The sequence below is a fragment of the Ochotona curzoniae genome, unplaced genomic scaffold (assembly GCF_017591425.1).
Source record: "Ochotona curzoniae isolate NIBS_2020 unplaced genomic scaffold, NIBS_Ocur_1.0 contig_908, whole genome shotgun sequence".
NCBI classification, from domain to species: Eukaryota; Metazoa; Chordata; class Mammalia; order Lagomorpha; family Ochotonidae; genus Ochotona; species Ochotona curzoniae.
This window is the reverse complement of record NW_024466607.1, coordinates 6,182,280-6,208,447: the sequence shown is the minus strand read 5'-3', so window position 1 is coordinate 6,208,447 and position 26,168 is coordinate 6,182,280. Positions and strand designations below refer to the sequence as shown.

Sequence of the window (26,168 nt, the reverse complement as noted above, 5' to 3'; positions counted from 1 at the left end):
ACAGAGAGGAAGATCTTCCATCCATTGATTTATTCCCCAAGTGGCCGCAACAGCTGAAGCTGAGCCAATCTGAAGCCAGGAGCCAGGAGTTTCCTCCAGGGTCTCCCACACAGGTGCAGGGGTGAGGGAGCCACAGCCACACACCCCAGGGGCTCCAGCTCAACCCCTGCAGGCCAGCAAACATTCTACTTCTGAGGGTCTCCCCTCCCTACCATCCCCGCTCAGCAACCCCATAGGGTGCATCACTTGTCCCCATCTGGGCCCCTGGTGACGCTGCTGTCAAGATCACCAGTGACATCCGTATTATGTTTCAGTTAGGAAGCCAAGTTTTTGATTTTTCTCCTGTTAGCTGAACTTCACAATCCTCTTAACCACAAAAGCTAAGCCAAACAGATCAAGAACGACAAGCTAGATACAATTGGTTGGTCAAATGTGGAGTTTGGAGTCCAGTCTCCAAGTTTCATTTTCCACATATGTAAAACGGAGATAATAATAGGACCACCTTATAGGATTGCGATAAAAACACTAAACCCCATTGGCTTAACTGAGGCAGCCCTAACTGCTGTACAGACAAAACGTAAACTCACCTGTCTTCGTGTTGTTCCCTCCCGGCCACTAGGAGACGCACTTGGCAGTAGACGAAAAGCGGGCGGAAGCTGTCCGGCTTCGGCTTCCACTTCTGGCGGATGTAAATTTGCCACTACACCGTTTAGCTGTGAGAAGTAACAGACTTTCTATGTAGTCCTGAAGACAGGTAAGATGAATTTCCAGTTGTATCCGTAGATATTCATGTCTTGGCATACAGCTATTTCCAGCACTTTCTACAGCGTTGACATGTGTTATTTTCTCTGACGGGCCCGGAAGTGCCGCCCTTTTCCCCGCTGGGTCCGAGAGGTTACGTCCCATAAGCCCTTGCGCGCCGCCCTCCCTTCTCTTCCTGGGCGCTGCTTCCCGCGGTGGCAGCCTCTCTCCCGGTGAGTGAGAATCGGCGTTCATCCGCGTCTCCGCGGCTTTTTTTCTGGCCCGGCCAGCTTCTCGCAAGGAGGCTTTCCTCCCCGCGGCTGTCCCGTGTGGGCATGGCCGCTGTCGGGTGGCCGAGGACGGGGAAGCGGCCGTGGTGAGGCCTTGCGGGCTCGGGCCGCCTGGCGTGTCCCGGCGCCGCCTGGCTTGCTGGGGCCGTGGAGTGGCTCGGACCCGCGGGTCCCCGGCGCCCCACGTGGGCTGGCTGGGCTGCGAGTGGGGTCGGCTCGTGCGTCCCCGGGAGTAGGAAGATGGGGGGCGGGCTCCGGGGCAAGCGGCTGCCGGTCTGGATTCCTGCAGATGGCGCCGGGCAGCAGCGGTGGCCGCCGGGGTGAGGGGTGGGCGACGGGGGCGCCCCGACATCCCCGGATCGCGTCTGCAGAGGGTCCAGTGCTCTGGCAGCTCCGGCAGCGGGGAGGGAGAGCGAGGCCGCGGAGCCGCCCATTCCAGCCCCGGCTCGCCCGGTGCCCGGCGGCTGGAAGACGCTCCGCCACAGCACGTGCGCCGCGCTCCGGGCAGTGCGCGCTGACCCCGTGGCTCTGCCGCTTCCCCAAGGCGCCATGGCCGCGCTCAGACCCCTGGTGAAGCCCAAGATCGTCAAGAAGAGGACCAAGAAGTTCATCCGGCACCAGTCTGACCGCTATGTCAAGATCAAGGTGCTGCTGCTGGGCCGGGGGTGGGGTGGGGGTCCCCGGGGCCGGTGGGGAGGAGAGCGAGGGGCCTGGGGTCTGGAGTGGGGTGGCCAGGGTCAGTGGGGGACAGGCGACCCAGTGGGGAGGTGTGCGAGGGGCCTGGGGTCTGGAGTGGGGTGCCCGGGGTCAGCTGGGGCGGGCCACCTGGTGGCGGGGTCTGCTGAGGGGTGTGTCGGGAAGTCCTGGGCCCTGGGGACAGCTCCCTCTCGGGGGGCTCACCGTTCCTTGCTGCTTGCAGCGGAACTGGCGGAAGCCCCGAGGTATCGACAACAGGGTGCGGCGCAGGTTCAAGGGGCAGATCCTGATGCCCAACATCGGCTACGGCAGCAACAAGAAGACCAAGCACATGCTGCCCAGCGGCTTCCGCAAGTTCCTGGTGCACAACGTCAAGGAGCTGGAGGTGCTGCTCATGTGCAACAAGTGAGTGCGCGGGAGGGCTGGCTGCTGGGGGGGGGCTCTCGGGGCCTCCGGGGTCCTAGTTCCCCTGTGAAGTGGTGTCTTGGGTCAGCCTCTGCATACAGCACCTTGCTGCCCGAGAGGCCTGTGTCCTGGGGCTGAGTGCGAAGCATGCTGCCCACAGGCCCAGCTGCCGCTCCCACTCCCGTCCCAGCTGCCAGATGAAGAAAACCAGTGGATTGTAAAATTGGTTTTTATTGGAGAGGCGGGGAGAGAGAGTGGGTGAGGGAGTCCACAGACATTGTCCACTTCTGAAAGTGGGTCATGCCCCAGGTGGCTGCAGGGGCCAGGTGAAGCCGGGAGCCTGCTGCTCTGTTGTGATCGGCCAGGCGCGTTAGCAGGGAGTGGGTGGCGCTGATGCTTTGAGGTGCTTGTGTTAGATTGATGATCTCTGTGAGAATGCTTAGAATTTTTTTAAAAAGGACACAGTAACGAGCTGAGCACTGCTTGGAGGCCCAAGGGCAGACCTACTGTGAGGAAAAGTGGCCGCTGTGTGGTTGCCATGGCATCCCAGAGTTGCCCGAGTGTCCTTGTAGACACTGGCCGTTGATCTGGCAAGTTCCATCTCTGGGCATTCATCCCCAAGTGATTAGAAAGCAGGGACACTTCATACAGCTGATTATTTGGCAGTGGTCGGGAGAACATGGAGACGAGGCGGGGTGGGAGTTTGCGCCTCCATCCCATGTGACATGGAGACTGCCAGCCTTGCTGTGGGTGGCATCATTGGGTGTGCAGGTGCAGGAAAATGCGAGATCTGATGTTGCTTAAATAATAGTGATTAGGCCGAATGGAAACCTGAAATGCTTTCTGATATAGAAAACAGAATGTTGATTCTGGGTTTGGGTTTGGGGAGGGTGGGGTAGTGGGGATGTGCTCCTGTGTGGGTTGTTGGGAAAAGCTGTTCACGGGCACGGCCAGGACACTGCTTGGTGGCAGGCTGACCGGGCTCTCGCCTGGCTTCCTCCCAGCCCTGTATTTGGGGTCATCTCCTGTGCAGTGGGCATAAATACAGGAGTGCTGGGCTGTAGGGGCCAGGCGGCGCCAGGCTCTGAGGGACAGGGGGCACTCGGGCTGATGTGCAGCTGTTTCCCAGCAGCCTTTGCACTTGGCTCTCTGGCTGCAGGGTGAGTGGCCGAGGCACAGTCGCGTGGGCTTCTCTGGGTGTGTGTGGGCCTGGCCTCCCCTCACTGCTTGCTTCTCTTCCAGATCCTACTGTGCAGAGATTGCCCACAATGTCTCCTCCAAGAACCGTAAAGCCATCGTGGAAAGGGCAGCCCAGCTGGCCGTCCGAGTCACCAACCCCAACGCCAGGCTGCGCAGTGAAGAAAATGAATAAGAGGCTTGGGCGCACATATTATTTGTGTTTAAGTAAAACTTTGAAAACTGCCATGTGGTGTGGCTTTCTGGTTCCCTGGCGTCCCTCTGCTGTTCAGACCTCCCACACAGCCTTCCATCTGGACCGAGTCTGAAGGACCCACGGTCCTTAGCCAGCTCCCACGCTGCCAGGCCACGTGCTTGACGTGTGTGACTCTGAGCATCACCTTACCCGGTTCCTTGGGGGCAGTGCAACAGGTGCCTGAGAAAAGGTGTGGTCAGCCTGGGGCCCCCAGGGACAGGGCCCTGGTGCTCTGCAGCATGACAGGCCAGCCATGAAGGCACAGGAGCCACTTCACAGTCAAGCCCCCATGGAGTGCCAGGTCCCTGCCAGCTTTTCTCTAACTGAAGTGTGTGCAGGAGATAGTGCCAGGAAGTGTGTGGAGGAAACAGTCACAAGTTACTTAGTTGACTTTTATTAGCCTGAGGTATCACAGAAAACACTTCAGCCTGTCTGTACTGGCAGCCGTGGGTTCAGATGCCAGCTGGGCCCGTCTCGCGGGGCATGCAGGGTCCCAGCTTGACTACCTGAGTGTTCTGGGGGGTGTGAGGCTGGGCTCCCCGTCGGAAGAGGCCAGTCTCAGGGATTCCTCGCGTGGGTCCCTGAAGAAGGCACTGGGAGCAGAGACTGGGGCCCCCAGTCGGAGGGCACTGGTAGAGGCCGGGGCTCCTCCCCGAGGGAGGGCTGCCCTAGCTGAGCTCCGCCGAGTCCATGCTGGGGCCTGAAGCAGGGTCTTTCTGGATGCTTTCAAAGAGGGCCGTCAGTTCGGGGTTGGAGCGGATCTGAGAGGAGAAGTCGGCCATGCTGGGGCTCTTGCCCACCTCAGGGATGGTCAGCAGGGCAGCCACGGCCCTCATGGCTGAGCGCTTCAGTTCGTCTTGTTTCTCAAACTCCTGCTTCACTGAACCAGCTTTGACCTGGAGGGAAGAAAGAGTGGCCTTGGCCCCTCTCACTGGTATCGCTGCCCACCTCTGCCTGCACCGGGCTCCTGAGATGACTTTAGGATGCTCGAGCCCCACTGCCTAGTCCACTGGGCTGCCACCTTTGTGTCTGTTGTAATTCGGTTGTGACCTGTAGGCACTTGGCTGTTGCGGCCAGTGCGCCTGTACTTAGAGTGTCCTCTAACGAGGACCGGCCTCTGCAGGGCTGTGTGAGGCACTTCGGTTTTAGATATCTTGTCCCTGCTTCTCCACCCAGTGGAGGAACCAGGGCTGTGGGCAAGGACACAGCTCAGCACTCCTCACAGTGACCAGCAGGGGGCACCCTCTGCCTGCGCCCAGGGGACGCCTCAGGTGCTGCAGGGTCATTTACAAGTGGGGTCCCAGTCGGGAACTGGGGCTTTTTCAGGGTGTAACTCGAAGAGAGCTAGAGCTGATCTGGCTGCAATTGTTTTCATAGGGCAAAAAAAAACCCCTTAACTGTTGCAGGTTCCCGGGAAATGACCTTAATCTTTTATCCATGTAAATTCATTTTCTTTTTCAGAGAAAAGGTTTTGCTATTTGAAAATTCCTGCTCTGTGGCATGGCAAGGCTTCTGTGGGACCTGGCAGGCCAGCAGCAGCTTGGCCCTGAGGCCATCAGGCACCCGAGGCTGACCCCGCCTCTGGATTGGAGTCCGTTCGGTCCAGGACTGTTTGCTTCCTGGCCCCTCACTAACTGTTCAGTCAGCTCAGATCCCCTGTGTGCACACTGGAACAGCAGGGCTGCACTGCGGGTGCTCGGGGCTTACCTTGGCGGTGCAGGTGGCCCTGAGGGGCTCGATGAGCCGGTCCACCCTCTGCAGGACGGGCGCAGGACACAGGGTGGCCAGGCGGGCCAGCATGATGAAGGTGAGCATCTGGCCAGGAGGAAGGAGACAGGGCTGGGTGACGTGGAAAGCAGCTGTGCTCCCACGCTCACGGGTGAGATTTCCCAACAGCTGAAAGGCAGAGCCCCCCACCCCGGGCGTCCCCTACAACATGGTGATCCTTGGGGACTCTGTTCCTGCCCGGAGAATCCTGCACTAATGCACAGTTGTGTGTCTGTCTGCAGTTAGATTCAGAGCTCTGCTGGGGAAGACAAGGCCGGGCTGGCGGCCTGAACACACTCTGCTCCCCAGTGCACGCTCCAGCACGTGGAAAAGGAGAGGTTGGGCTTTGTGTCCCTAGCACAGCACAAAACTAAAAGGAGGGGGGCCAGTGTGATGACAGCCATCCCACGTGGGCACCTTTTGTATCCCAGCTACTCCACTTCCCATCCAGCTCCCTGCTTATGGCCTGGGAAAGCGGTGGAGGACGGCCCAAAGCCTTGGGACCCAGCACCTGTGTGGGAGATAAGCTCAGCTCTGGCAATTGCAGCTATATGGGGAGTGAACCAGTGGATGGAAAATCTTTGTTTCTCCCTCTCTGTAAATCTGCCTTTCCAGTTAAAAATATAAGCATTTAAAAAGAAAAAAAGAGGGTCTGGTGCGGTAGCTTAACAACTAATGTCCTCGCCCAGAAGAGGCATCAGGTTCCTAGCTTCGGATCAGTGCAGCTCTAGCCGTTGTGGCCACTTGGGGAATGAATCAATGGACAGAGATCTTTCCTCCTCTCTGTATATCTGACTTCCCAATAAAAATAAAACAAATATAAAAAAAATAAAGAATATGGCCTAAACCCATTCAGGTGCCTGCCTGATTGATGCCTGGTGGGCCTGGACGCCCTCACGTCAGAGCAGAGTGAGATGGGCTGCCCCACAGTGCCCACTCCTCTGGGATGGGTGCACAGGCCAGAGCACCGTGAGGCACTGAGAGCCGGCCTGCTCGCTGTGCAGCATCCCAGCATGCTCTCGGATGCTGCTCCGGTCTCCTCCAATGGGCAGGTCCAGCTCACCCGCCCACCCCAGGCAGCAGAGACTTGGCTGCCTTTCCTCTTCAGAAAGCAGGAGCGGGGCGCTGGGACAAGCAAGCACGGCCGGGCGCTGCGCGGGCTCCTACCCGGATGTCGTAATGGTCCTTGAGCCCGTCCTCCACATGGTTCAGGAACTCGCAGATGTCCAGCTGGCCCAGGCAGCTCTCGAGCAGCGAGTACATGCACTCGAAGGCCGCCTTGCGCACGTCCAGCCCGTCGTCCACCGTGTGCTTAAAGGGCCCCATCTCCACCTGCCGGAGGGGAGGCAAAGGAAGGGGCCTCTGACAACCGGCTCTCGTTACTGCGCATGTGCCGGGGCATGGGTTCTGACCTTCGGATGCCAAGGTGTAGTGACCATGCTCTGAAATCCCCTCCACAGCCCTGCATGTCTGGCACCAGCCCAGCGAGCAGGGACCACCTGGGCAGCAGAAACCTCGCAGGAGGCCCAGTTCTGGGACCTGGGTCTTGGCTGCTGAACTTCCACCTGCTTCCCTGATGTGAAGGGCTCATGACTGAAGCATTTCAAGTGTGCTGCTTTGTGGGTTTTGGAACGTTTGTACACACTGGGACCCCTTGGAGATGGGACCCGAATCCACTCCTCACACAGTGGCCTGAAGCACAGGTGACCTAATCTGTCTTGTGTTGTGTGTTTTGACTCTCACGTGCCTCTTGGGGTCAGACTGGATTTTCCAGATGGGGTGTCCTATCAGGCCCCAGAACATTCTGGATTGTGGAGCATTCCCGATTTCGGGTTGGGGATGCTCCAGGTGTCGCAGGGCCCCCCCGTGACGGCTCACCTCACGGATGAGGTCCCGGCGGACCTTGGTCTCCTGGTAGAGGAGGGGCAGGATGTCGCCCAGCAGGTCCCGCACCAGCGAGGGCTTGTTGTGCACAGCCGAGTTGAAGAAGGCCAGCGTGGCGCGGCGCACGTTGAGGTCGGGGTCCCGCAGGCTCTCCATGAACTCCCCTGGTGGAGGGGCAGACCGGGTGAGCCGTGCAGGGGACACACGGCCGCCTGCTGGGGAGTGGAGGCCACTGGAAGGGTGGGTGGGGGGATCCTCCGTCCACACGCAGCTACCTGCTGCTCTAACAGCAAGCCCAGCCAGCTCAGACGGTGGGCTTAGACCAGCCCTGGGAGCCCAGCTGTGCACCCGCAGGATGGGGCAGTCGCAGTGCCTGCACCATAGGACGTGTTTTAGGCCTAATGATGTTATTTATACAGAAGGCACACAGCAGAGGGCCTCTGGTGATGTGGCACCCAAAGCTCAGAGAGGTAAGGGTCTCGTATGAGGTCACACAACATTTCCCAGAGTGCATCTCTTCTGTACAGTTCAGGCTTTCTAGAAACATGCTCATGTTTTCTAGGTTACGGAGATCAGACCTTAGGCGGCCAACAGGTGGGAAAGCTCAACCCCAGCCCAGGAGCCGTGCTAGGGGTGCAGAGGGGGCCGCTCACCTATGAAACTCTTCAGGAGGGGGTCGATGGGATGTGGCTGGTCTGAGATGAGGAACTTGACTGCCGTGATGACAGTGCTCCTGGTGTGCGGCCGACCTACAGAGGGCATGGCATACTCCGGGTGTCTGCCAATGGGCAAGGCGCCAAGGCCCTGAGACTGCCCCAGCCCCCTGTGAATCACAATGCCTGTCCCTGGGGAAGGAGGTGCAACCGTGGCCCTGGGCTCTTCCTGCTGCTGCCTGAGTGGGGACGGCCAGCTGTCCAGTGAACACACAGCACAAACACACAAAGGAGCAGTGAGCTGGGGTGGCAGGCGCACAAGGCGTGGCCTCCAGAGAGCCTTGGAACTGAGCGACACTTCTCGGCCCCGGCCCCCAGTCCTGCTCATTCGTAAATGAGAATGATCTTAAAGCAATCAGTCAAAAGCATTACTCTCTTTTGTATGTAGCAAAAGAGAGCCTTGGGGTGGCTTTGTTCGTGGCCGCACTACGCAGCAGATTCTGGACCTCCAGGCCCGGGCCAGCTGTGCTGCCAGCAGGCTGAAGGGCCAGGTGACTCAGGGACCCCCAACAGGCCTCGTGGCAGCCCCGTTTCTTGGAACTGGACAACTCACTGGGGCTGTGCCGTCTGAGAGCCAATGGAAGGGGGGACTCAGGAGGGGGCTTCTAACACTCCACGGAAAACAGAACTAAAAGATGAGTTCGGATATAAGAAAGCCAGCCTTCCTCCCCCTCCCTTCCCCCCAAGCCAGGGACCCTGTCCTTAACAATGTCCCAGGGTCCACACAGCAATAGGAGCCAGAGGACTGTGTCGCACAGATCCAGTGACCATGACTGCCTGAATTACCGCCACCATTTCTGCCTTGCTCAGTGTTCATCAGGCCTCCTCCAGACCCAATGCTTGCCCTGTGTCACGGCCAAGGTTGTGGCCACCTGTCCCAGTAATGGGGCCAGATGCCTGAAGCCCCAGGTGGTTTTCATCGCCAGGTGCTTCTTCCTTCTCGGGGCTCTGAGCCATCCTACCATACACACAATGCACTTGTCTTCCTGCCTCCCACCCTGCAACCCAGAGGGCCTAACGGGGAGAGGGGGGGTATCCGGGGCCCCTGCGCCTCCAACTCACAGAACCAGGACTCCTGCACCAGCTCCAGGAGCTGCCTGCATGCCCAGTGCCCACCTCGGGAACAGACCGTACCTGCAGCAAGCTGCTTCCGGAAGCGGGGCAGGAGGAAGGGCGGGTTCACGAGGACCAGCTTCCCGATGCACTCGGCCACCACGCCCCGGGTGCCCTCCTCGGCCCCCTCACAGCGCTGGAACAGCAAGGCCCAGACGTCCTCCGCGTAGGGCTTCAGGCTGTCGGGCTGGGCAGCACCCAGGGCCTCCCTGAGCGAGTGCAGCAGCAGGTACTGGCGCCGTGGCTCGGCCTCGATCTGAGCCAGCAAGAAGGGCAGAAAGTCAGGCAGGTTGCCAGCGCCCACGCGACCCAGCGCATAGGAGGCTGCAGCCCTCACGTCTTCGCTGGGTGAGCCCAAGGCTTCCAGCAGCACCGACTTCAGCTCCCGCTGGGGGCCCGGCCCAGCCATCTGGCCCACCTCGGCCAGCGAGAGGAAAGCCAGGACCTTGACAGCTGGACTCGAGCGGGGTGACTTGGCATCGCAGACCAGGCGGCTGGCCGTGCCTGCTGCTTCCTGGGGACAGGCAGCCGAGAGGGCTGCCACGCACCGTGCCAGTGAGTGGTACACCTGCTTGTGCAGCCCGGGCCCACCATCTGCAGCCTGCTCGTACACGGGCGCAGTGAGCAGGCGGATGAGCTCGGCGTAGTCCATGCATGGTGGCCGGGTCCCCACCAGGGCCTGCAGGAAGCCCTCAGCAGCTGCCAGCACCCCGGCTGGCAGCAGGGGTGACCGGAGCAGCCGCAGTAACTCCGAGAGCACGGGGCCGCTGACTTCTGCCAAGGAGGCTGGCTGGGCCTGGGTCACAGTGGCCAGGAAGTCCACAGCCAGCTGGGCCACATGCATGTCCCTCTCGCTGACCAGGGCGGGCAGCTCAGCCAGCACGGCCTTCACGGCAGCTGGGGGAAGGCTGAGTCCGTGGCTCTGGGCCAGGGCATCCAAGGCAGCCAGTGTGGCCAGCCGCAGTGCCCGCTGATTCTTGCGTAGGAACGAGGCCAGGATGGGCAGTGCCTCGGCCAGGATGGGCTGCAGGTCCAGCCGCAGTGGGGACATGGCTACCAGGGTCAGCGCCTTGACGGCGGGCAGCCGGGTGATCTCATTCCGCAGGCGGTCCAGTAGGAGGAGTAGCGTGGGCTGTAGGTCATCTCCGAGCCGGTCACCCAGGTGGCCCACGAGGTGGCCCATGCAGGAGATGGCCCGTTCCTTCACCTCCTGGTCCAGGTCGGTGGCACGGAGCCGTGCCAGGGTGGCTGTGGACATCTCTCCCACGTACGGCTCGGGGTCAAGCGTGCGGGGCCTGTCCAGAGGCCACAGGGCCCGCACAAGCTCTTGCAGCACCAGCAGGGCCTCGGCTGCAATCTTGTAGAAAGAGTCAGCCACACAGGCCAACACCGGAGGCAGGAGGGTGGGCAGGTGCAGGTGGAAGGCCTCAGCCGGCTCTGTGCCCAGCAGTCCCTGTAGGAAGGCTAGGGCATCCATCCGGATGGTGGAGGAGCTAGTGCGGTCGGTCAGGGAGAAGACGGTGCCTGGAAGGTGGATGCGAAGGTCACAGGGCAGTGGAGAGCACTGGGGAGCACTGGGAAGCAGGGACGGGGCCAGAGCTGGACCACAGCACTGATCCCCAGGTGGCAGCAGGCAGGGCTGGGAACCCAGCCCTGTTCTTGTTCTGCTGGCAGCTGCCGATCAGAAGTGCTGGAGCTGGAAGTGGGGCCCTGGCTCTCAGGCTCTCGAGCTGCTGGGGAAGGGGCTGGAAGTGGGGCCCTGGCTCTCAGGCTATCGGGCTGCTGGGGAAGGGGCTGGGTTCGGCAGGCTCCCAGATGCGGTCCCACCTACCTGCCACGAGCACGGGCATGTGCTCTGCCAGGCTGCCTGGGAGGACGGCCGCCAGCTCACCCAGGAGACTGAAGCAGCCCTGGCGGCACCTGATGCTCCTGTCCCTCAGCTGCCGCTGCAAGGCCTTAACCACGACGGGCACCTGTGGGCGGGGGTGGGAACGCAGCCAAGGGTCAGGCAGAAAGCTCGCAGCCCACCCAGCAGCACGAGGCTCTGCCCAGGAGCATCCCTGGGGGCCAGCCAGCACAGAGGAGTGTACCTTCTGGGTAGATCTTGCTGGTTGGGTGAGGGGCACCCCATTACTGCATATAGAGCCTGGGGGGCAGCACTACACTAGCATCTGGCACACAGAACCAAGGGGAGAGTGGTATCAGCTCAAGACCATGGGGCAGACTGGCTGTCATTACGACACTCAGAAGCTTGACTGGTCCCACCATAGAGACCCCTCCCATCCTTAGCGACACTCTGTCCCAGGGGCAATGCCAAAATCCAGCCACAAGAATGACTGTCACAGCTGCGCTACCTACACCTGCCATTTCCACTTGGGCACTGCTGCGGCTTGGCTATAGCTTCAGGGAGTCCCAGTGTGGCAGTGTTGGGTGGTGGTGGTCCCTTTAAAAGGCGGAGCCTGGTGGGGTGTTACTAAGAACCTCATCCCTGGGAGGAATGGGGCTAGTTCTCCTGAGAGAGGCTAGTCCTACAACCCCGTGTGGCTTGCAGCTATCAGAGCCACTGTCTCAGGACCCACCCCATTGCACCATGCTGCTCAGGTTCATCTCCACAGTCCTCCAGTCTCAAGGAGCACCCAGCCTCAGGTATTTCATTAGGGCATGGGAAACGGGTCAGTACAGCACACCTGCCCCAGAGCAGAAACCTTCACTCTTCAGCCAGAAACTGCTGTCCCCTGGCCCACCCACCCCCTCCCCCGTCCCCCACTGCTGTCCCCTGCACAGGGTGAGGGCCTCCAGGCCCGCGACAAGCCATCCCCCGCATGGCAGCAGAGGGCACACACACAGACACAAACTGGGTCCCTTGCCTCTCCTCCCAAGGCTTCCACGTGGTCATGGGACATAACTCCCACGTGGCCTGGCTCTCTGTCCCTGGGCCAGTGCCCCCACGACTCCCGTGTCACTGGCCAGGTACGGGAGTGTGAGCTAAAGACACACTCTTCAGAGGGTGAAGGGAGGTGGGGAGGATGGGAGTGGCCCAGGGCAGGGCTGGCCCACCTGTGCCCGCAGCATGTGCAGGTTGCTCCCAGTCTGGGCGGGCTCCTCCACGGCCTGCAGCCACCCCTTGGGGGGCCGAGTCTGCCGCAGCAGCACCACGTAAGCCCCAAAGATGTCGGCCTTGACGTTCTCCTCCCGTTCCTTGAAGCGGCAGATGAGCGCAGGTGCCAGGGTGCGGTGGAAATTGGGCAGCAGGTCCGGCCGGGAGCCGATCAGGGCTGCCAGGCACTTGGCCGCCGCCCGGCGCACCTTCCAGCTCATGTCGTCGTCATCACTGTACTCGGCCTCGCTCTCTGCGGAGGGAGGAGACGGGGCACTGTCCACCTCTTCTGTCAGCAATGCCACCTGCTGGCCAATGACACCTGCTATGTGCCACACACGGTGCCTCCTGTCCACAGTGGCATTTTAGCCCCACAATGACCTTCTAGGAATGGGGTTACTTCTCTTTCTATAGAGACAAGGGAGCTGATACCGAGTTGGAGGGGTTACTTCAAGTCAGGGAGCTTGGCGAAAAAGCCAGGGTGGCCCCCTGCCTCTGGCCCCTGAGTGCTCTGACCACATTGGAGGGAACATGACTCCCAAGAATCCAGAGAAGACCCTAAACTCATCTGAGGCATCAACTTGTGCTGTCTGTGTGACAGCCCCCGTCTCTCCCACCGAAGGGAGGCTGCTGGAGCCCCGCTCTGGCCTCCCTTTGGAAGGCTTCTAAGCAGGGTGCAAGATAAGCACGCTGGGTCTCCTTGCTCCTAATGAAGCCAGAGCTCAGCAAGCCTTCCCACTGCCCACCACAGGAGGGCGCTGCTACGCCCCATGTGACAGATGACAAGATGAAGTCTGAGGAGATGAGACTCCCCCCAACTGTGGCACACACAGCCAGCCAGCAGCGGAGAGATGTGGGCCTGTGAGGCCCCGTCGCATCCCCTGAGGGACACAGCCGAGGCTGGGGCCTGCGCATTCAAACCTGTGCTGCTGCTGGCCCCCAGGCCCCCAGAGCACACACGGATGAGCCACAGTGGGCTGTGCCCAGTCCTTCAGCATGCGATCCCTCTTATGGCCAGTGCTTGCTTTCTTCACCCTGTACCACCCATGGTTGCATATCAATGGACAGAGGAAGTCTCGCACTCAATATTCCAACACGTCCATCCTATTCCTCTCCCACAGTCCCACCGGGGTCTCACCACCCCATAAGGCCCCGAGGTCCATCCGGCAACACCTCACATCTGTGCTCTGCGAACCATCTCTGTAGCTCAGGAAGGACCACTGCACGGAGTGAAGGTGGCTGCTCCCTCCATCTCTGCCCCCCAGATGCCCCTCTCCCCCAGCATGGCTCACCTCTCCTCCTCTGGCAGAGCTTCATTTTGCCAGATTAAGCACGCACCTCCTGAACGCCATTACTAACCATAAGAGCCCAGAGCCCGCAGCACAGAGTGGGCAGACCCGGTTCTGAGCCCCAGCCACACCACTGCCTACCTGTGCTCTCAGGCCCCTCTCTCTTGGGTCTCAGTTTCCTGGTCTGAAGCAAGGGGTCCCCAAGGCCTGGCTTTTCAGGAAGCCCAGTACTTTGTGCATCAAGAGATGTGACCACAGTCACTCTCCAGTATCTGGGACACCCCTCACATAACCAACTCTGGGATTGGTGCTGTGGCATAGCAAGTAAAGCTGCCGACTGTGGCAACAACATCCCATAAGGGTGCTGGTTTGCATCCTGGCTATTCCACTTCCGATCAGATGTGCTGCTAATAGCCTGGAAAAGCAGCAGAGGATGGCCAAAGCCTTTGAGCCGATGCACTCACAGGGGAGACCCAGAAGAAGCTCCTGGCATCAACCCAACCCAGCTCTGGCATTGCAGCCATTTGGAGAATGAAGTAACACGTGAAAGATCTCTGCCTCTCTCTCTTTCTAACTTTACCGTTCAAATAAAATAAATGAGTTTTTTTTTTAAGAAAAGTAAAATAAATAAATAAACAACTTTTACGAATTAATAAAATGTATGGAGATTCTAATTCCTCCCATCCAATGGCACAGGATTTGCGCAAAACACCTTGAGTCCCTCTGGATGACTTCTCACGTCAGTACAAGGCAAGCACCTGTCACGCTGCGGTGTTTAAAAGAGAAAGACCCCAAACAGCAAGGGTGGGCGTGGTATGCATACGGTTCCTTTCCTGGCTACGTCCAACCTGCACTTGGTTGAACTGGCGCATGCGGAACCCACGGACCTCGGGGGCTGGGGCAGGACAGCTGCTCCAGGAGACACTGACCCATGCAGTGACCCAGACAGTGCAGTTGCAGCCAGCACCAAATTGGGGTGCCCACTGCAGCCGCACTCCTGGCTAAGGGACCCCCACCTGCACCGCGGGCCATCCCCCCACCTGGCTCACTGCACTCGCTGTCCTCCGTCTCCATCTGTTCCTCTTCCTCCTCACTGTCGTAGTTGTAGTTGGGGTCATGCTTCAGGTACTCGAGGCACAGGCTGGTCACGCCGGGCACATGAGGGCCCATCTCCTTGGGGCACCTGTGAGGCAGGACAGGGCCGGGGTGGAGCTTTCCGAGGTGGCCCAGGCCCATCTCCTAATCTCCCAACACCCCACGCCCCTCCCTGCAGCACCTACTTCCGCAAAAAGGCCTCAAAGGCCTGGAGGCAGGACTCGCGGAGCTCGTCATCATCCAGGTGGCAGAATTCCTCCACTAGGGGCACCAGGCGGTCCACGTGGGCCCCTGCAGGGCCGGGCAGGGGGTGGGAGGTCATGGCAGCTGGCCAGACCCTCTAGGGGTCTCCCTCGCCCACCCCTGCACCTGCAGCCCTGTCCGCTGCAAATTCTATTCTAACGCTCCTCGGTCACACAGATGTGGCTTCCAGTCCCAACTGTGACCACCTGGGTCACTCATCTCCACAGCAAGTGGGACGTGAGGAGCGGGCACACATGCGGGGAGGACTAGGGGGTGGTCCAGGTAGGGCTCTGCCCAGGCGCCGAGCAGGCAAGGCAGTGCATCGCAGAGCAGTGTCACTTATCCAAACTGGAATCCTCGCCCTGGCCCGACTCCCTGCACCAGGCTGCAGGTCCTAGCCTGGGGGAGCCAAGCCAGGAGGTGGGATCCCATCCCTGCACCTCTCCAGCTACACACAGCTGCAGACCAGAAAAGGCCACGCTGGCCTGGAGAGTCCAACCTTCCCTTCAGACTCTACTCGGGGAGCCTGGGACCCCACATCCCCTGCTCCGCTGGGCCTGAGCCCCATCTCAGCCTACCAAGGCCCTCTGCCAAGCGGCGAAGGAGTAGGCGCTGTTTAGGAGGGTGAGGGGAATGGGACAGGATGTGGATTTGTGGGCTGAGGCAGGGGCGCTGCCCAACGCTGCCTTTTCCTACTTGGAGTCCGGAGGCACTGTGGACCCCCCCAAACGCTGACAGAAAGCAGCCCAGCAGCCCCCTGGGGTGAGGCCGAGGGGCCCCAGGGAAGCCAGGAGTGAAGGACTCGCTCAGTGTTGACTGGTGGCAGGTCTACTCTGGCTGCTCACTGTGCATACATTTGCCCCAAACAAAGGTATATTCTTGCTATGAGAAGGAAGCTTGCAGGAAACTGAGCGGTCCGCCTGCATGGGTGAATCATTAAAACCACCTGCGAGCTCCATCTCTGAGTATCCCCCCACCTCTGCAGGACGATTTGCACCTGGAGTCCAAGACCTCACCCCAACCACGCCCCTCACCAGGGCCCCACCCACCACCTCTCCCAAGCTCCGCCCCCTCACCGAGGCGGTGGCCGGCCTGGCGTCCAACGCTGCCCAAACACTGGATCAGGGTGCGGATGGCAGCCGGGCTGGCAGGCGCACGCGGGCCGGGCAGCCGGTCCAGCAGGTGGTCGGCGAGTTCGACGAACAAGTCCGTGTTGCAGGCAGCCGCCAGGTGGCCGAGCGCCACTACCGCCCGTTTACGCACGGCCAGGCGTGGGCTGCTGAGCTGTGGCAGCAGGCAATGCAAAAGGCTGGCGTGGAAGGCGCCTAGCGGGGCGCCCAGCCTGGCGAGGGGCGGGAAGAGAGCCAGAGGGGGGTGTCAGGATGCGACCACTTGACAGGTAGCTGGGCCAGACGCCCCCCAAAACCCCAGGTATACGGCCCTGGTTCTGTAACTATGAGAACTTGTCTAATTATTTCTTGGGGGAGAAAACAGGTTCTTGGTGCTGCTCTGCCAGGCATTGCCAAATCAGGCGTTCAGGCCCCTAGCCTGGGCAGAGGTGTGGTGTGAGGGGCAGGCCTGGGGTTTGGGACTAGCCTCAGAAGCCCTGTGTCATTCCCTGCCCCAGTCAGTGCTCCTCACTGGGACCAGAGCGGGCTGACATCTGACCCGGTCGCTCTCTGTTCCTTCCAGGGTTTGCCCAGGGCCCCTGGGATCACCCCAGCCTGCAGGTCTCAGGCCAGGTGGCTTCCAGGTGCAGCTTGGAACCAGGCCCTACTGGTCCTGGGGCCTCTCCTCCTCTCCATGTCTCATGGCTTCCTGTTGACTCTCCTGTTGGGTTCCAGCTGCTTATCTGTCCACCTACTAGGGCAGGGTCTGTGCCACAAACCAGGCTGAGAAAGATGGGTCCTGGCCATGGGACTTCCCTCCATGCGGTTTATGGCTGGTGGATATCCCCAACCCAACCCACTGCCTCCCTTCTCACACTCCCACCTGTGCCCCAGCATAGCTCCAGTGACTGCACGCAGACTTTGGGGCTCATCTAGGCTCTGCCTCTGACCCACTGCAAGTCCTGTGGAGTCTGCCTGCTGAACATACCCCTAATGCACCTGCCTGCGGAGCCTCTGGGCCAGCTCCTGCCCGTTCACTCCCCTTCCCATGCACTCTGCACACTGTGCAAAGAGAGGTGGGAGAACACACACTCTGTCCTACCCTCCTGTCCAGCCCGCAGCTTCACCTCTCCCTGACATGATGGCCGGGCCAGCCACCTCCTCACAGGGCCCGGGAACCCGTGGCTTCTGCCTCTGCTGGGGCAGTTGGTCTGTCCCCCATCACAAATGCCCATAAGTCCACTGAAGCCAGGCTGAGTCCTGCACTTCCTGGAAGTGCAGCTCTAAAAGGTCACTCTTAGGAAGATTCCCCTTCCCAAGCTGGGCTGGAGGTCCTGCTATTTTTTTTTTTTTAAAGATTTAGTTTCTTTTTATTGGAAAGTCAGATATATAAAGAGGAGGAGAGACAGAGAGGAAGACCTTCCATCCACTGATTCACTTTCCAAGTGGCCACAATGGCTGGAGCTGAGCTGCTCCAAAGCCAGGAGCCTGGAGCCTCATCCAGGTCTCCCACATGGGTACAGAAAGTGTCCCAAGGCTTTGGGCTGTCCTCAACTGCTTTCCCAGGCCACAAGCAAGGAGCTAGATGGGAAGTGGGGATGTCGGGATTAGAACTGGTGTCCATATGGGATGGATTCCGGCGTGTACAAGGCAAGGAAGGACTTTAGCCATTAGGATACCATGCTGCACCAAATTTTTTTTTAAGATTTTTTTTTGAGGTCCTGCTATTCTTGTTGAACTTGCTGCAATCATGGCATCATATACGCCTATGAACTCCTCCCTGGAAGTGGCCGAGATGGTGCCCACTGCAGAGTCCCATCCTAGGCCAGCACCTGGCCTCTGAGTGGACGCTCCTGCCACAGGCAGTTCCGTTAACCACATGCCTTCAGGCAGGCCACGTCACCCAGAAAGTGTGGACAACTGAGATCAGTTCTCTCCTGCGGACTTGCTAGGAGATCTAAGCACAGGCCCTGGGATACAGCAGGTGCTCCTTGTCCCCGCCCCTGCTACGGCCACCGCACCTGCTCAGCATGTCAGAGAGGATGTCCAGGGCTTCCAGCTGCATAGCCACATCTTCCTGCTGGGTGATGGCGCAGGTGAGCTGGCCTGTGATCTTCCGACACACATTGCTGGCCAGTCCAGAGCCTGCACAGGGCACGAGGCAGGCACAGTGAGGCTGTGGGCTGGGAGATGGCCCCTCCACCAATGGTCAAAGGGGACAGCAGGGACCCTTCTTGTGGGGAAGATGCGGAGGGGACAAGAGAAGCCTCTTACCCTGCTGTAGCAGGGCCCAGCTGACCTGGCCAGTGAGAGCCAAAGACCTGAGGACTTCTACAAAGGCTCCTACTCTGCTTAGGTTGGGGGAGAGGTGGGGTACGGAGGCAGAGTCCTCCACTCTGTCAGTATTGAGCTGCTAAATGGGTATCCTCTCATGAGGACACCTCCTGCTTCTTCAAGTTGCCCCTGGTTAGATTTCCCAGTGTTCCCAACCACAGACTGGGACAAAGAACATTGGTGCCTCGTCCTGGGGGCCGGGTACCTGTGGCTGCGGGGGGCAGCTCCGAGAGGACAGTCTTGAGGCCGATGCCCGCGATGTCTCGCAGTTGCTCCTTGTCTGACCGCATGTTGGCACAGAGGGCATCCACGATGGTCTCCACCTGGTACTCCTTCACTTTGCCCACCAGAGGGCCCAAGCTGAGCAGGGAGGGAGGAGGATTTCAGAGCCCTGGGCTCAGCCTGAGTCAGACTGCCCTCACACCTCCCCACATCCCCCTGACTCACACCCATGGCCACACTGACCAGAGGCCGCCTCTGTTTTACCCGAATGGGTGGTGGCCCTCTGGTTATGCCAGCATCATTCCTTGCACATCCCAAACTTACTATTCTCACTAGGCGGTCAAACAGCAGCTCCAATCAACGGTTCTGTCACTTGAGTGTGCAGTCCCACATGAAGAACGACAGGTGGGATGGACAAGGGACAGCTCTAGGAAGTGTCCAGGTGGTGCTGGGACCAAATGCCAAGAACCTCAGCCTTGAGCCGGTGTCTCCCGGCATCCCCGTGGGTCAGCACCCTCAGCCTCACCTGGTAGAGCTGAGGAATTCCTCCAACCCCGTGATCAAAAACCACTGCTCAAAATACACCGGGGTGCAACAGACTCTGGGGTGCTGTGGTATCACCCCTCTGCCCCCAGTCCCTGCACAGGTAACACATAATTGTAATGTGGACCCCAGCTGACAGCAAAAAACCACCCCTGCCAGGTGTTTGACACAGGATTTCGGCCGCCACCGGGACACCTGCCTGATGGGAGTGCCTGGGTTCAAGACCCAGGTCCCCGCTGATGTGCATCCTGAGGCAGGTCAAGCCTCAAACCTGGGTGCTCCTTGGTCAGCTCCTTCTCTGCAGCAATCATGAAGCCCTTTCCCCCGTCCTAGAGGGCCACTTTCCAACAAGGGTGCCACTGCCTTGTCGCCTGGCGGGGGCGAGGGGCACTTTGGCCATCACAGCCACTGAGTTGGCATGTCTGGCAGGCAGGAACAGAAGGAAGACAACGCTGCCACAGCCAGCACTGTCCTGCAGGGGTGTCACGGTCCCACTCAGCACACACACGGTACAAGGTGGAAGCTAAGGGTTCACTTGACATGTGCTGTGGTTTGAACAAGATCCAGCTCCTGAATTTAAATGCGTGTAAATCCCTCAACGTGACAGTACCAAGAGGGTGTAGGCTGAATCTCCTGATGGCAGTGAGGAGGTGGGAAAGGGCAGGTCCTGGGGTGGGGCGGAGGGCAGCACTGCATTGTTGAGGGTCAAGCTGCTGCCTGACACTGGTATCCCATATCAGTGATGGTTTCAGTCCCTGCTAATGTGCCTGGGAAAGCAGGAGAAGACGCCCATGTCCTTCGTTCCCTGCCACCCATCTGGGAAACCAGGATCAAGTTTCTGGCTTGTGCTATTGCCCTGGGATAGCCCTGGCTCTTGTGGCCATCTGGGGAGTGATCCGTTGGCTAGAAGACCTACCTCTCCATCCCTCTCTGTCACTCTGCCTTTCAAATAAATAAATCAAGATTTAAAGATTTATTTATTTATGTTGGAAATTCAGATATATAGAGAGGAGGAGAGACACAGAGAAAGATCTTCCATCTGCTGATTCACTCCCCAAGTGACAGCAACGGCTGCAGCTAAGCCGATCTGAAGCCAGGAGCCTGGAGCTTCTTCCAGATCTCCCACGCAGGTGCAGGGTCCCAAAGCTTTGGGCCCTCCTTGACTGCTTTCTCAGGCTACAGGTAAGGAGCTGGAAGGGAAGCAGGGCTGCTGGGAATGAACTGGCACCCATATGGGATCCTGGCGGGTGCAAGGCCACTAGGCTACCATTCCGGGCCCTCAAATAAATAAATATTAACAACAACAACAACCACAGAAGTTGGAGCTAAACCAAGCCACTCTGTTCCTCTGGCTGCCCGCACTGCAGTCGCCACCGCCTGCTCCCCCAGTGATATCTGCTGAATGGTGAGCCATGAGCTTCCAGAACAGGAGCTGAAACAAACCTCTTGCCTCACAGGGGCTTCCCTCAGGTCTCATGGTTACACAACCAAAAGTTAATACAACACAGCAACAACAGCTTTTTGCATGGCTTCCCTGTATGAGCGATTTTTCCAGGATGACAATTATCAGGTGAGTTGAAGGAAGACAGTACATTTTTTCTCCTGGGAAGTGTTCAGAAACCCTGGCTGCTAAGCACAGGCCTGCTGGTGACACCTAAGGCCCCTCCTTATCCGCCTCTGACATCAGCATTGTCACAAGGCCTGGGCACCTGCACACTGCAAACCCACGTGTATTTCTCTGCCAGGTGACAGTACAGAGCATTCCAGAAACTGCCTTGTGGTCACGGCAGAGGCAGGTCAGGCTATGTGTGGGTTTCATCATACTACAAGCTGCTTGTTATTCTAAGGGGCTGTTGGTGCTGCTGGTGGGACACCACAGCTCCACCCTATGGTTGCACTGCGTGGCCAGGCAGGGGCTATGCCCAGGCCACAAGCCTGACCATGTCAACTTCCTGCTTTAAAAAAAAGGCAAACATAAAACAAAACCCCCTGTGTGTTGAATCCCGTCTGCCCATGGGGACATATCGCTGATGCGCCCAAGCAGAAGGCTTGGGTCAGGCCCCCAGAGCCTGACTTGGCAGGTGCTGCCCTGGTCTCCCACCGGGCTGCATTCAAGTCCTGCAGTCCCCAACATCCTAGCACACATGCGCTCTCTTGCACATGTCTTCCTTTGCCACACTGGAGGGAGCTGGCCAAGGTTGCAGGGTGACAGTGTCATAACATCCTGTGCTCAGGCTCTGGGGACTCCCCCAACTTCCAGACTGCCCCCCAACCTCCTGCCTCTGAACCCCACCAGCCCTTAGCACACTGGCCATAGCCAGCCTGGCTTTCCGTCTCTGCCTGGAGGCGTCTGGCTTCATCCCACCCCAGGAGCAGTCCTCAGCTGATGAGTGGCAGCTCTGGCAGTCACACCCCAGCTCCTTCGCCAATGGGCATGGCCAGTGCGTGTCCCATAGGTCCCTGGGGAGTGTCTATGAGGTCACTTGCTTGTTAACATGTCTTCCTTGGCTTTCTTCCCTTCCCTGTCCTACACCCTTGCTCTTCTGTAATGATTCTTGGCATCACTTTTTAAGCAGACTTAGCCTTGAATGCTTGGCGCAGGGTCCACCCCTGCAGGATCCAGCCTAGGGCTTCTCCCAGCTTCACCAGGTCCCAGGAGATGCTCAGGACTCTCCCTGGAAGACAGACCCCTGGCAGGGGGTGCTGCCCGGCACCACCCAGGCCGACACTCACCACTTGACCGCCAGATTCTGCACCTCCCCATTCTTGTCCTCCAGCAGCCGCAGCAGCATCTTCACTACCTTGCGCTCACTGTCCTCGTCCAGCTGGATGGAATCCTTCTGCAGCTCTGACATCAGGTCGCTGGTGGCCATGAACCTGCACAGGAAGGGCAGGAGAGGTGGGCTGAGCAGCTCCAGGCCTCCCACTCCGTGGGTGTAGGCAGCATCAAAGGGAAGCCACAGGAGTAGAACTTGATACTAGGAGTCAACATCCAGATTATCTGGGTTGTGGGCGTGGACAGGCTGTCACAAGGAGACTCACCTATGCTTGTCACCAATTGCCATAAGGCGTGGGGGACTGGGATGGCACAGCAAGGGAGCCAGGTGCTTAGCGCACCAGTCAAGGCTCCTGCCTCTGCTCTTTGAGCAAATGCAAACGCGTGCAAGCCAGCTGTTAGCCCAGTGCCTGTCTCTGGGGTTGTGGGTGCATACAATGCTCAGCAAAGGGCACTGGCACGTGGTAACTTGGCATGTCACCCCACCTCAGAGAATCCACCCAGTCCCAACCCCAACCCTCAGGCAGTGGTTCTTACAGGAAGCCATCATCAGGATCACCTGCAGGACTGGGAGTCAAGGCAGTGTTCAGTTTGCAAAGTGTCTCCCAAATAGGAATTACTTACATGAACCTTGGAGAAAGTTGACATAAAAATACAGATATTTGAATACGACTAGGCCTTCAATCCCTAGTGGCCTGACTCGGGGCTGCCCACTCCACCTTGGTCTCCACTAGTCCACACCATGCAGGTGTGGGATTCTGTAGGCACCTGCCAGTGCAGCCTGGGGAGCAGGGAGGAGAGGTGCCCCATGGCTGGGACCACGCTGCCCACAGAGAAGCATCCTGGAACAGGCTTGCCTTCTGCCTCCTGCAGCAAAATCTGTCACGATCGGGTGCCCGCCTGGCTTTGCCAGCTCATGTCTGCTGCCTGTAGCACCCTGTGACCGAGAACACTGCCCAGGTGCTGGCTGTTTCCTTTTGCCAGCAGATTAACCTGCTGAAGGCAGAAGGCTGGGTAGGAGGCCCGCCATGGGATGGCAGGATTTGAGCCAGGCCAAGATCTGAGGTGGGTGTGTGTACCCCAAGCATGCTCAGCAAGGGGGACATCCAGTGTCCCCCAGGCTGCAGTCCATGAGGACCTAGCTCAGCCAGGGGACCAGCTGTGCCTCCCTTTTTTCTCTACTTAATGGAATCCTATTTATCTGTCAGCAGTCCAACTCCAATGTGCCTGCTCAGGACTGAATCTGACCAATTGCACAACTGATCTCACAGGAAGGGATCCTTCTAGATCCTTCTGGACACCTCACTTACAATGCTGCTCACATCACAGGGCTGGCAGGCTCTCTGAGCACTTCCCAGTGAGACATGGACATGCTCATGGTCCCGTGAGGTCTCATCATTGCTGGGACCCCAGGCTCAGCAAAGAGAGCGTGGGAAGAAGAGAAGGCCTTTCGCAGAGCTCAGCGCCCAACAGGCATGTACAAAGCCCAGCTCCCAAAGCAACTCTTCCGAAGCAGCCTCCATGTTTCCTACACCCAGAGTTCCTGCAGACCCCCAACTCCCTGGGAAAGAAGCCAGACCACAGGCACAGACAGCTGGGGCGGGGAAGGGCAGTGTGGATGGGCCGGTGACTAGGAGCTGGAGCACCAAAGTCTGGCCTTCCATATCCAGGCAGGTAGCTCAGTCTGCTGCTTCACTGAGTGACCTTGGGCAAATGCCTCCTTCTCTCTGGGACTCAGTTTTTCCATCTGTAAAACGGGAGTCTGTTTTGTCACTCTCTCCTAACATCCTTGGAAGATTTTCTGAGGACGGCCAGCTCCCAGCATGAGGCGTGTGAGGAAACCAGGCTCAGAGATTTTGCAGGGCTGGCCAAGGTCAAGTAGCAAAATGGACGGAGAACCAGCCAACCCAGCAGGCAGCTCTCAGAGCTCCTCCACCAGTGCTGTTAGGTCGGGGGAAATGACCTGGAATTCCTGCAGGAGCTCCTGGCAGCCCCTGGGTGGTAACGGCAGACCCCAGCTCAGTAAAGGTCACGAATCACAGGCTTGCCCCACTGGGCCTGGGACCCCACGGGCAGTCACCACCACCCTCTACCCCGCCCCCTCATTCTCCTTCATCCTCCCCCCTCCCCCGCGGACATTAGCTTGGCTTCTTTCCAGAGAAACCCTAGAGGAGACTCAGCTGCAACACGCAGCCTTGCCGGCACCCAGACAGCTGGTCAGCAGGCCCCAGGCGCCCGTTCTGTGGCTTTAAAAATAGACACCATTCTCGCAGGCTGGGGTGGTTTAAAGTGTTCTCCAGGCTCTGGCAGATACAGGCCCAAGAAGCTGATGGGCCAGCTTGCCCTCCCTGGGGATGGGCCTGGGGCTGAGGCACAGTGGGGCAAGTGCCTCAGCCACTGGCCGCTATGGCACCTGGAGTACAACAGGAGAGCCAATCATAGCCACCTGCCGAGGGCACAGCAGGGACTGCGGCCCAGCAAGCATCCGCTGAGCACCTACTATATACCCAGCACAAAGCAAGTGCAGGCCCTGGCGGCCTGGGCCTAGAGGAAGGTGTCTGTGTCTGGTCCCCTGCAATGTCCCTACTATGCCAGGCTGGGCCCCAGGTGGTGCATATCCCAGAGAAGACACTAAGGTGACGGAGACGTCGGGGGAGGCCAAGAAGTTCTGAGTGAGGGCCGGCAGAGAGCAGGGGGTGCCACAGGCTTCCATGAGCACAGAAAGCTGGGGCTCCCCGTTCACACGCCCCAGTCGCCTGCCTCACAACCACACACAGACCTGCCCTGCTGCTCTCCCACTCGGCCCCCTTCACAGGCTCAGGAGTGGAAGTAACTGACCGGGGTCACCGTGGTCAGAAGCCTGGACCGGCTCTGAGGCCTAGCAGGGGCCTCCTGGCAGGTGGACGGCACAGAGCAGGCCTGAGGGGCTGACGGCCGCCGTGCCCAGGAGAACAGCCCGGATCCGGATCTCGGGTCCTCTACTCCCCAGCTCTGCCGATACCCAGGCCCTTTGAGCTTCCCAGCCTCAGTTTCCCCATTGGTCAGATGAGGGTACAGGGAGTATACTCCGCAAGTGGGTGTGGCTGTGCTGGCTTCTGATTGGCCTTTTCCTCTGCCAGCCTCAGTTTCCCCAGAGGCGGAAGAGCAGGACCAGAAGTTCCCACCATTCTTCCTGCCCTGAATCTGTGGCTATGAGATGGCAGGAGGGGGAACAGGAGGGAGAAGGGGCAGGACCCCCCAAAGTTCCACCCCAACTTCAGCCCCTGGGTCTAGCTCCCTTCACCCCCACAGCCCCAGACCCTGGGCCCCAAGGTTAGTTTGAGCCACCCAAAGGGGCGAGATGGCTGTGGGGGGTAAGGCCGCCACCTGAGGGGCCCAGGGCCGCAGGGCAGTGAGGGCACAGGGCCTGGGGGCATCTGGTGTGGGGCATGCAAGGTCGGCCACAGCCTGGTGAGGGAAGGCACAGAGGGGCGGGGCCGGGTCGTGCGGCGGGCGGGAGGCGGGAAGCGTCGCAGGCCCCGGGTGGCCGCCGAGGGCAGGGCAGCGACTGGGGCTCCGGGGACGTCGAGGCAGGAAGAGGGTGGGGCTGAGCGGCCGGGGCGGGGGCCGCGTTGGGGGCCCCGGGAGCGAGCCGCAGGCGCACCTGAAGTCCTTGTCGCTGGACGTCATCTTCTCCAGCAGGCTGGCGATGTGGAAGGCGGCGGTGCTCATGGTGGCTGCGCGCCGCGGGCGGCCGGCGGGAGGGAATATGGCGGCGCGGCCTGCGCTCTCCGGCCCGAAATAGCAGCCCCCGCCCCGCCCGCCCCGGCCGCGGGAGGGAGGCGGGAGGCTGCCCCGGGAAGGGCTCGGCGGGCTGGGCCTCGACCCGCAAGCAGCCTGGCACCGGTTTGCACATCCCCAGGGATGGGGAGCTCACCACCTGACGCAGGCCCAGTCTTTCCCCCCTCCCCCCAGCGCCACTCAGCTCAGTCCCGTCGTGGGCTTCAGAGAGTCTGGGGTTCGGATCTCAGCAGCGGAGCCGCTTTGAGCCCACCGAGTCACTTGAGCCTCTGCCTGCCGTCCCTCACCTCAGGCCCTCAGAGACTGTTACATCATGAGGCCTAGTGGGGCAGAGGGGCCTTGAGGAGGGTCCCATGGCTGAGGACTCTGACCCACCCAGCGCCTCCACTGCCCTGGAGGCTTTGCATTTAGCAGAAGTGAGAGATAGTGTATAGTTATGTCTGGTCAGTAGGAGCTGTATAGAAATGGAGGGTGGGGCTGGCTCAGCAGTTAAGACACTGGGTACACCTGCATACCTGGGTTCAAATCCCACCTGGTGCACCTGTCATCCAGTTTCCTGCTAATTCAGAGTCTGGGAAGCAGCTAGTGATGGCTGAAGCACCTGGATCTCAGTCACTCATGTGAGAGTCCTGGATTGAG

At 59.6% G+C, this 26,168-nt stretch overlaps 2 protein-coding genes across 4 annotated transcripts; one reads left to right on the top strand and one right to left on the bottom strand.

The window, feature by feature from the left end:
• The first annotated feature begins 883 nt into the window (after positions 1–883).
• On the top strand, positions 884–3,555 carry RPL32 (ribosomal protein L32). 2 transcript variants are annotated; one of them, XM_040995228.1, is made up of 4 exons: positions 884–974; positions 1,576–1,676; positions 1,951–2,132; positions 3,375–3,555. In XM_040995228.1, the coding sequence occupies exons 2-4, from the start codon at positions 1,581–1,583 to the stop codon at positions 3,502–3,504; spliced, it is 408 nt and encodes a 135-aa protein (XP_040851162.1). In that variant the 5' UTR covers positions 884–974; positions 1,576–1,580; the 3' UTR covers positions 3,505–3,555. The 2 variants fall into 2 exon arrangements, with proteins under 2 accessions (XP_040851162.1, XP_040851163.1); XM_040995229.1 differs by having other exon boundaries at positions 930–1,037.
• A 632-nt stretch (positions 3,556–4,187) lies between these two features.
• On the bottom strand, positions 4,188–25,501 carry CAND2 (cullin associated and neddylation dissociated 2 (putative)). Of its 2 annotated transcripts, XM_040995226.1 has the most exons (15): positions 25,393–25,501; positions 21,707–21,850; positions 18,414–18,568; positions 17,896–18,019; positions 15,842–16,107; positions 14,708–14,813; positions 14,468–14,610; positions 12,099–12,391; positions 10,873–11,014; positions 9,063–10,565; positions 7,869–7,964; positions 7,210–7,379; positions 6,499–6,663; positions 5,272–5,379; positions 4,188–4,460 (listed from the first exon to the last, which is right to left on the bottom strand). In XM_040995226.1, the coding sequence occupies exons 1-15, from the start codon at positions 25,458–25,460 to the stop codon at positions 4,233–4,235; spliced, it is 3,711 nt and encodes a 1,236-aa protein (XP_040851160.1). In that variant the 5' UTR covers positions 25,461–25,501; the 3' UTR covers positions 4,188–4,232. The 2 variants fall into 2 exon arrangements, with proteins under 2 accessions (XP_040851160.1, XP_040851161.1); XM_040995227.1 differs by lacking the exons at positions 17,896–18,019; positions 18,414–18,568 and having other exon boundaries at positions 7,210–7,311; positions 7,873–7,964; positions 25,393–25,460.
• Positions 25,502–26,168: the final 667 nt, after the last annotated feature.

Bases quoted from the DNA above. Each gene is read 5' to 3' on its own strand.
- RPL32 (XM_040995228.1), top strand. From the start codon at position 1,581: ATGGCCGCGCTCAGACCCCTGGTGAAGCCCAAGATCGTCAAGAAGAGG. The intron at 1,677-1,950 runs GTGCTGCTGCTG...TGCTGCTTGCAG, and splicing joins ACCGCTATGTCAAGATCAAG to CGGAACTGGCGGAAGCCCCG. The intron at 2,133-3,374 runs GTGAGTGCGCGG...CTTCTCTTCCAG, and splicing joins GTGCTGCTCATGTGCAACAA to ATCCTACTGTGCAGAGATTG.
- CAND2 (XM_040995226.1), bottom strand. From the start codon at position 25,460: ATGAGCACCGCCGCCTTCCACATCGCCAGCCTGCTGGAGAAGATGACG. The intron at 10,566-10,872 runs GTAGGTGGGACC...TCCACCTTCCAG, and splicing joins CATGCCCGTGCTCGTGGCAG to GCACCGTCTTCTCCCTGACC. The intron at 4,461-5,271 runs GTAAGCCCCGAG...TCTTCCCTCCAG, and splicing joins GGGCCACCTGCACCGCCAAG to GTCAAAGCTGGTTCAGTGAA.